Raw genomic sequence first — 9,538 nt, forward strand, 5'->3', positions numbered from 1 at the left:
ATGTTTTGGCGCCTCAGTTGAAAGAGGCTGGTGCTGCGTTCAAAGACGCTGGGATATTGCAATGGTGTGAAGATGTTTTGGAGCCTCAGTTGAAAGAGGCTGGTGCTGCGTTCAAAGACACTGGGATATTGCAATGGTGTGAAGATGTTTTGGAGCCTCAGTTGAAAGAGCCTGGTGCTGCGTTCAAAGACACCGGGATATTGCAGTGGTGTGAAGATGTTTTGGCGCCTCAGTTGAAAGAGGCTGGTGCTGCGTTCAAAGACACTGGGATATTGCAGTGTTGTGAAGATATTTTGGAGCCTCAGTTGAAAGAGGCTGGTGCTGCGTTCAAAGACACTGGGATATTGCAGTGGTGTGAAGATGTTTTGGCGCCTCAGTTGAAAGGCTGGTGCTGCGTTCAAAGACACCGGGATATTGCAGTGGTGTGAAGATGTTTTGGAGCCTCAGTTGAAAGAGGCTGGTGCTGCGTTCAAAGACACCGGGATATTGCAGTGGTGTGAAGATGTTTTGGCGCCTCAGTTGAAAGAGGCTGGTGCTGCGTTCAAAGACACTGGGATATTGCAGTGTTGTGAAGATGTTTTGGAGCCTCAGTTGCAATCCGCTGGTGCTGCGTTCAAAGACACTGGGATATTGCAATGGTGTGAAGATGTTTTGGAGCCTCAGTTGAAAGAGGCTGGTGCTGCGTTCAAAGACACTGGGATATTGCAGTGTTGTGAAGATGTTTTGGAGCCTCAGTTGAAAGAGGCTGGTGCTGCGTTCAACAGTCATACCACCAACAGTATTGACGAGCCAATGCTGCGTTCAGGGACACTGGGACGTTGCGGTGATGTCAACATGTTTTATTTGTTATGATGAACATCAACCTAAACAACAAGCTGATGCTGCGTTCAAAGACACCTGGACACCGCAGTCCTGTCATCAACAGTTTTGTTATAGTTTGTGATGAGCAGCTGACAAGATTTGAAATAAAGTTGTGATTTTTACGGATGTCCTTGAAGCTCTCAGATAGACTCGATCTGTCGGCGAACTTTCTCTGAGGCGAGGCGATCGAGCCAACGCTGACGTGCGACCACAACCACCGCGCTGAGCGACGTCACCGCCAACATGGCCGCCTCAAACTTCCAGAAGCTGTGTTCCTCCATGGCGGCCGAGCGGCAGCTGCAACACCACAACACAACAATCTCTGTCATGACAACACAACAATGAGTGTGAGAGTGACAACACAACAATCACTGTCATGACAACACAACAATGAGTGTGAGAGTGCCAACACAACAATGAGTGTGAGAGTGCCAACACAACAATGAGTGTGAGAGTGCCAACACAACAATGAGTGTGAGAGTGCCAACACAACAATGAGTGTGAGAGTGCCAACACGAGTGTGAGAGTGCCAACACAACAATGAGTGTGAGAGTGCCAACACAACAATGAGTGTGAGAGTGCCAACACAACAATGAGTGTGAGAGTGCCAACACAACAATGAGTGTGAGAGTGCCAACACGAGTGTGAGAGTGCCAACACAACAATGAGTGTGAGAGTGCCAACACAACAATGAGTGTGAGAGTGCCAACACAACAATGAGTGTGAGAGTGCCAACACAACAATGAGTGTGAGAGTGCCAACACAACAATGAGTGTGAGAGTGCCAACACAACAATGAGTGTGAGAGTGCCAACACAACGAGTGTGAGAGTGCCAACACAACAATGAGTGTGAGAGTGCCAACACAACAATGAGTGTGAGAGTGCCAACACAACAATGAGTGTGAGAGTGACAACACAACAATGAGTGTGAGAGGGAGTGCTCACCTCTTGTAGTCATCTTTGTTAGACTTGGTACAGTTGACACGCTCCACATATCCTGTTTGTCCACACGCTGCCCTGCTCTTCTGGTCACATGACACACTTCAGTCATGCTAACTGCTAACTGCTAAGCTAAGCTAAGCTAGCCTTACCGTCTGGAAGGCACCACACTGAGAACACTCACTGGTCACCACAAACTCCTCCAGCAGCCAGCAGGGGGCCACCAGCGTCCTCACTGCTGCACACATGTACATCATCATCATCATACATCACTGCTGCACACATGTACATCATCATCATACATCACTGCTGCACACATGTACATCATCATCATACATCACCACTGCACACATGTACATCATCATCATACATCACCACTGCACACATGTACATCATCATCATACATCACTGCTGCACACATGTACATCATCATCATACATCACTGCTGCACACATGTACATCATCATCATACATCACCACTGCACACATGTACATCATCATCATACATCACCACTGCACACATGTACATCATCATCATACATCACTGCTGCACACATGTACATCATCATCATACATCACTCCTGCACACATGTACATCATCATCATACATCACCACTGCACACATGTACATCATCATCATACATCACCACTGCACACATGTACATCATCATCATACATCACTGCCGCACACATGTACATCATCATCATACATCACTCCTGCACACATGTACATCATCATCATACATCACCACTGCACACATGTACATCATCATCATACATCACCGCTGCACACATGTACATCATCATCATACATCACCGCTGCACACATGTACATCATCATCATGCATCACCACTGCACACATGTACATCATCATCATACATCACCACTGCACACATGTACATCATCATCATACATCACCACTGCACAGATGTACATCATCATCATACATCACCGCTGCACACATGTACATCATCATCATACATCACCGCCACACACATGTACATCATCATCATACATCACCACTGCACACATGTACATCATCATCATACATCACCACTGCACACATGTACATCATCATCATACATCACCACTGCACACATGTACATCATCATACATCACTGCTACACACATGTACATCATCATCATACATCACCGCCGCACACATGTACATCATCATCATACATCACCGCCGCACACATGTACATCATCATCATACATCACCGCCGCACACATGTACATCATCATCATACATCACCGCCGCACACATGTACATCATCATCATACATCACCGCCGCACACATGTACATCATCATCATACATCACCGCCGCGCACATGTACATCATCATCATACATCACCGCCGCGCACATGTACATCATCATCATACATCACCACTGCGCACATGTACATCATCATCACACATCACCGCTGCACACATGTACATCATCATCATACACCACCACTGCACACATGTACATCATCATCATACATCATTGCTGCGCACACGTACATCAGCATCATACATCGCCGCTGCACACATGTACATCATCATCATACATCACCACTGCACACATAAACCATAGACATAAAGCATAAACATAAACCATAGACATAAAGCATAAACATAAACCATAGATATAAAGCATAAACATAAACCATAGACATAAAGCATAAACATAAACCATAGACATAAAGCATAAACATAAACCATAGACATAAAGCATAAACATAAACCATAGACATAAAGCATAGAACAGGGGTCGACTCTTTGATCACTCTAGTGTGGCTCAGCTGTAAACTTGTTGACCTTCCCAAATTTCCCAGGAGATTTCTGACCTCAGTGCCTTTCCCTAAATGTGAGAGAGGTTTGTGTACTGCGACTCTCACCCGGACAGCCAGATTGAGGGCGGGCCACGCTGGCAACACCCGTAACATCTTCCACTAAATGTACTTATGGCCGCTGTCACACAACACTATGTGTGTGCTGGCTGGTCATGTTTTGTGTGAGACCTCCAAACAATCCTCAAACGACTGCAAGGCATACTTGTTCAACAGCCATGCAGGTCACACTGAGAGTTGTGATATAGACAACTGTAACACTCTTACTAATATGTGCCACACTGTGAACCCACACCAAACAAGAATGCCAAACACATTTCAGGAGAACATCCTCACAGTAACACAACATAACAAATACCCAGAATCCCATGCAATGCTGACTCTTCCAGGTTTCATTATACACCCCGCTGGCACCAAACCCCGCCCACCTCAACCGACGCAGGAGGGGGCGTGGGGCGGGGGTGGTAGCAGGGTGTATAATGAAGCCCGGAATAGTCAGCATTGAATGGGATTCTGGGTATTTGTTATGTTGTGTTTATGTTGTGTTACTGTGAGGATGTTCTCCCGAAATGTGTTTGTCATTCTTGTTTGGTGTGGGTTCACAGTGTGGCGCATGTTAGTAAGAGTGTTACAGTTGTCTATATCACAACCCTCAGTGTGACCTGCATGGCTGTTGAACAAGAATGCCTTGCAGTGGCATGTGTGCGTCTACACAAGTTACATACCCCACGTGACCGGACTGGTTTGTACAAGTTGTGGAGGGCACTAAACATAGTGCCATCGTAGCAAGCCCTTATTGTTGTTGTTTGGGTTTTACTCAGCAGACGTCCGAGGGAATAGTCACTCTGTGACCCACCAGTCCCCCAGACAAAAAGGGAGGAATTGTAGGCATCCAGGTAAAACTGACTGACCTTATTAACATCAAATCTGCATATTTAATTGTGGGCTGCGTGTCTGAGACCCCTGGTTTATACATAGCACTGGTTTATACATAGCACTGGTTTATACAGAGTACTGGTTTATACAGAGCACTGGTTTATACATAGCACTGGTTTATACATAGCACTGGTTTTTACATAGCACTGGTTTATACATAGCACTGGTTTATACATAGCACTGGTTTATACAGAGCACTGGTTTATACATAGCACTGGTTTATACATAGCACTGTTTTTTACATAGCACTGGTTTATACATAGCACTGGTTTATACATAGCACTGGTTTTTACATAGCACTGGTTTATACATAGCACTGGTTTATACAGAGCACTGGTTTATACATAGCACTGGTTTATACATAGCACAAAGTAAACTAACACTCTGTATACAGTGTTATTTTTATTATACATTTCAAGAGTCTTGTGGCTCCAATTATTTTCTTTATTTTGTGGAACAGGTCAAAATGGCTCTTTGAGTGGTAAAGGTTGCTGACCCCTGGCATAGAAGAAGACCATGGACATAAACCATAGAAGAAGACCATGGACATAAACCATAGAAGAAGACCATGGACATAAACCATAGAAGAAGACCATGGACATAAACCATAGAAGAAGACCATGGACATAAACCATAGAAGAAGACCATAGGGCACGAGAATCTTTTTACCTGCAGTCTTGTCTTCAGCCAGCAGGGCGGCTCCAAACACCCTGAAACACAATCACATGACCTCAACATCACATGACCTCAACCAATCAGCACACACCCAGAAGTCAAGCAGAAAGGCACATTGTGTGTAACATTATTGTTGTGTGTGTATCATCATAATTGTTGTGTGTAACATTATTGTTGTGTGTGTATCATCATAATTGTTGTGTGTAACATTATTGTTCTTGTGTGTATCATCATAATTGTTGTTGTGTGTAACGGTACACCAAAACTTGGGTTGGGTACATACCTGGGTTTAGAGGTCACGGTTCGGTTCATTTTCGGTACAGTAAGAAAACAACAAAATATAGATTTTTTGGTTATTTATTTACCAGATTTGTAAACAATGGCTTTATCCTTTTAACATTGGCAACACTATAATAATTCTGCTCACGTTAATCCACATTAAACTGTCTCAACTTGTTGTTTGGATGAAATAAAATGACACAACTTTTCTTCTGCATATAAAAAGTGCAACAATAAACAGTTTCAAGTCCACTCATCATGCTTCATTTATTACAGAATTTGGGAAGCCTGTAGTGGACTTTGATTATGTAAATGTTATATTTGTATCAACATGTGATAGCAGGGACCCTGCCATTCAAAACTAGGCTGCTACATTACTAATGATTAGGGTTGAGTATCGTTTGAATTCGAACAATTCCGATTCTTTGTTTCGATTCCGATTCCTGAAGATTCTCGATTCCGATTCTTTCTTTAAATAAAAAAAGGCAGGGTCAAATAAAAGTTTAGCATATTTTAAATGAGCTAGCTAACCTACAGTCTTTCTGAATGAAATAGTCTGACATTCACCATTAATTTTAATTATATTAACTTTTTATGAACTTTACTATAAATTCCTCATAGGGCTGTTTTCAACTAGAATATACATATCAAATCTATGAACTTGAATATAAATATTATAAATTATGAATCCATTTACACTTTCATCAAAAGAGCTTTATTTTTGAAAAGCTCATGAAAAGACATTTACACACACAAGTGTATGATGCTGCAGGAAACCTCATGAAAAGACATTTACACACACAAGTGTGTGATGCTGCAGGAAACCTCATGAAAACACATTTACACACACAAGTGTATGATGCTGCAGGAAACCTCATGAAAAGACATTTACACACACAAGTGTATGATGCTGCAGGAAACCTCATGAAAAGACATTTACACACACAAGTGTATGATGCTGCAGGAAACCTCATTTAAAGACATTTACACACAAGTGTATGATGCTGCAGGAAACCTCATGAAAAGACATTTACACACACAAGTGTGTGATGCTGCAGGAAACCTCATGAAAAGACATTTACACACACAAGTGTATGATGCTGCAGGAAACCTGATGAAAAGACATTTACACACACAAGTGTGTGATGCTGCAGGAAACCTCATGAAAAGACATTTACACACACAAGTGTATGATGCTGCAGGAAACCTCATGAAAAGACATTTACACACACAAGTGTATGATTCTGCAGGAAACCTCATGAAAAGACATTTACACACACAAGTGTATGATGCTGCAGGAAACCTCATGAAAAGACATTTACACACACAAGTGTGTGATGCTGCAGGAAACCTCATGAAAACACATTTACACACACAAGTGTATGATGCTGCAGGAAACCTCATGAAAAGACATTTACACACACAAGTGTATGATGCTGCAGGAAACCTCATGAAAAGACATTTACACACACAAGTGTATGATGCTGCAGGAAACCTCATTTAAAGACATTTACACACAAGTGTATGATGCTGCAGGAAACCTCATGAAAAGACATTTACACACACAAGTGTGTGATGCTGCAGGAAACCTCATGAAAAGACATTTACACACACAAGTGTATGATGCTGCAGGAAACCTGATGAAAAGACATTTACACACACAAGTGTGTGATGCTGCAGGAAACCTCATGAAAAGACATTTACACACACAAGTGTATGATGCTGCAGGAAACCTCATGAAAAGACATTTACACACACAAGTGTATGATTCTGCAGGAAACCTCATGAAAAGACATTTACACACACAAGTGTATGATGCTGCAGGAAAACTCATGAAAAGACATTTACACACACAAGTGTATGATGCTGCAGGAAACCTCATGAAAAGACATTTACACACACAAGTGTGTGATGCTGCAGGAAACCTCATGAAAAGACATTTACACACACAAGTGTATGATGCTGCAGGAAACCTCATGAAAAGACATTTACACACACAAGTGTATGATGCTGCAGGAAACCTCATGAAAAGACATTTACACACACAAGTGTATGATGCTGCAGGAAACCTCATGAAAAGACATTTACACACACAAGTGTATGATGCTGCAGGAAAACTCATGAAAAGACATTTACACACACAAGTGTATGATGCTGCAGGAAACCTCATGAAAACACATTTACACACATAAGTGTATGATGCTGCAGGAAACCTCATGAAAAGACATTTACACACACAAGTGTATGATGCTGCAGGAAACCTCATGAAAACACATTTACACACACAAGTGTGTGATGCTGCAGGAAACCTCATGAAAAGACATTTACACACACAAGTGTATGATGCTGCAGGAAACCTCATGAAAAGACATTTACACACACAAGTGTGTGATGCTGCAGGAAACCTCATGAAAAGACATTTACACACACAAGTGTGTGATGCTGCAGGTACTTAAACATGTTACCGTGCTCCCACTGATGAGCTAACCTGGTGCAGAAAAGCAAATAAACAATAATAAACAACTTGCAAAAGCCAGTCCTGATTAACAGCAGGTAGAGTATAAAATCAGAGACAGTTGTTGTTTAGGAAAATGAGCAGGCAGGATGTGTGAGTGTTCTGGACAGATAGTGTCTCCTGTCCAGGACAGGACACACATCTATTTGTACTCCATGAACTGGGAGGTGCTTCATCATGTTGGACATCCAGCCTCCTAAGCACCAAACAGTCCTGCCGCACGTCTTACATTTCGCCGATATTTCATTTTTTTTAGTAAAATAAAGCCACACTTTGGACCGCCGACGCCCACTATCCATGCTTGACTGACTCGCTCGGCTACATAGGCTCAGCTATGCTAACACTTCCGGCGGTGGGCGCTTCTTCCTTGGTGTTCAGCGGCTTCTTCTTCCGGGTCGGCGGACTTTTTATTTTTTTCCGGTCGGCGGACTGGGTATCGAAACTAGGAATCGAAATTTTAACTTTTGAACGATTCCGGGAGAATCGGAAAGTTAGTCCCGGTTCCAATCGATACTCGATACCCAACCCTACTAATGATTAATGTAACTATAGCTGAAAAAATAGTACAATAGCAATAGGAGAGACTTTTCATCCCTGAACACCATGGAGTTCAATGAAATAACAGACAGACAGGGCTTTGCTGCCCCTAATACACACACACACACACATGCGCACACACGCACATACACACACACACACACACACGCGCACATACATACACACACACACAGCAAAATGATCTAACGTTACACTAAAAGCTAATTAGCCTTCACCTCAAGCCAGAACTGCGAGCGAGCTGAGCTGCAGTTGAAATTTCTAGAAGGTCAACGGGCTCATAGTGATGTTTGTAATAGTTGTGACTGGGAGGTTTTTTATAATTTGAGGGGAGTACGATGTCCGCTGCTCCCCTGCTAAACACATATCTGCTCGACGCTGAAGCATTGACTCCCTGCGCTCTGAATACACACTGCTGATTGGCTGTTACATCGCTCTGAATACACACTGCTGATTGGCTGTTACATCGCTCTGAATACACACTGCTGATTGGCTGTTACATCGCTCTGAATACATACTGCTGATTGGCTGTTACATCGCTCTGAATACACACTGCTGATTGGCTGTTACATCGCTCTGAATACGCACTGCTGATTGGCTGTTACATCGCTCTGAATACGCACTGCTGATTGGCTGTTACATCGCTCTGAATACGCACTGCTGATTGGCTGTTACATCGCTCTGAATACACACTGTTGATTGGCTGTTACATCGCTCTGAATACACACTGCTGATTGGCTGTTACATCGCTCTGAATACGCACTGCTGATTGGCTGTTACATCGCTCTGAATACGCACTGCTGATTGGCTGTTACATCGCTCTGAATACGCACTGCTGATTGGCTGTTACATCGCTCTGAATACACACTGTTGATTGGCTGTTACATCGCTCTGAATACACACTGTTGATTGGCTGTTACATCGCTCTGAATACACACT

The 9,538-nt window shown here is 42.9% G+C and overlaps 1 protein-coding gene across 4 annotated transcripts in view; it reads right to left on the reverse strand.

Moving 5' to 3' along the window:
• Positions 1 to 824: 824 nt before the first annotated feature.
• LOC133550680 (protein JTB-like) overlaps positions 825 to 9,538 on the reverse strand; it is a 10,710-nt gene continuing 1,996 nt past the window's right edge. The window contains exons 3-6 of one of the 4 annotated variants that reach the window (XM_061896642.1): positions 5,245 to 5,285; positions 1,953 to 2,035; positions 1,807 to 1,883; positions 825 to 1,158 (exon numbers count right to left, since the gene is read on the reverse strand). In XM_061896642.1, coding sequence (XP_061752626.1) covers positions 1,002 to 1,158; positions 1,807 to 1,883; positions 1,953 to 2,035; positions 5,245 to 5,285 — 358 coding nt within the window. In that variant the 3' untranslated portion in view covers positions 825 to 1,001. Of the gene's footprint in view, positions 1,159 to 1,806; positions 1,887 to 1,952; positions 2,039 to 5,244; positions 5,286 to 9,538 lie in introns of all 4 variants that reach the window. The other 3 variants (XM_061896641.1, XM_061896640.1, XM_061896639.1) reach the window with 3 other exon arrangements.

Source organism: Nerophis ophidion, linkage group LG04, assembly GCF_033978795.1.
Source record: "Nerophis ophidion isolate RoL-2023_Sa linkage group LG04, RoL_Noph_v1.0, whole genome shotgun sequence".
In the NCBI taxonomy this organism is placed as follows: domain Eukaryota; kingdom Metazoa; phylum Chordata; class Actinopteri; order Syngnathiformes; family Syngnathidae; genus Nerophis; species Nerophis ophidion.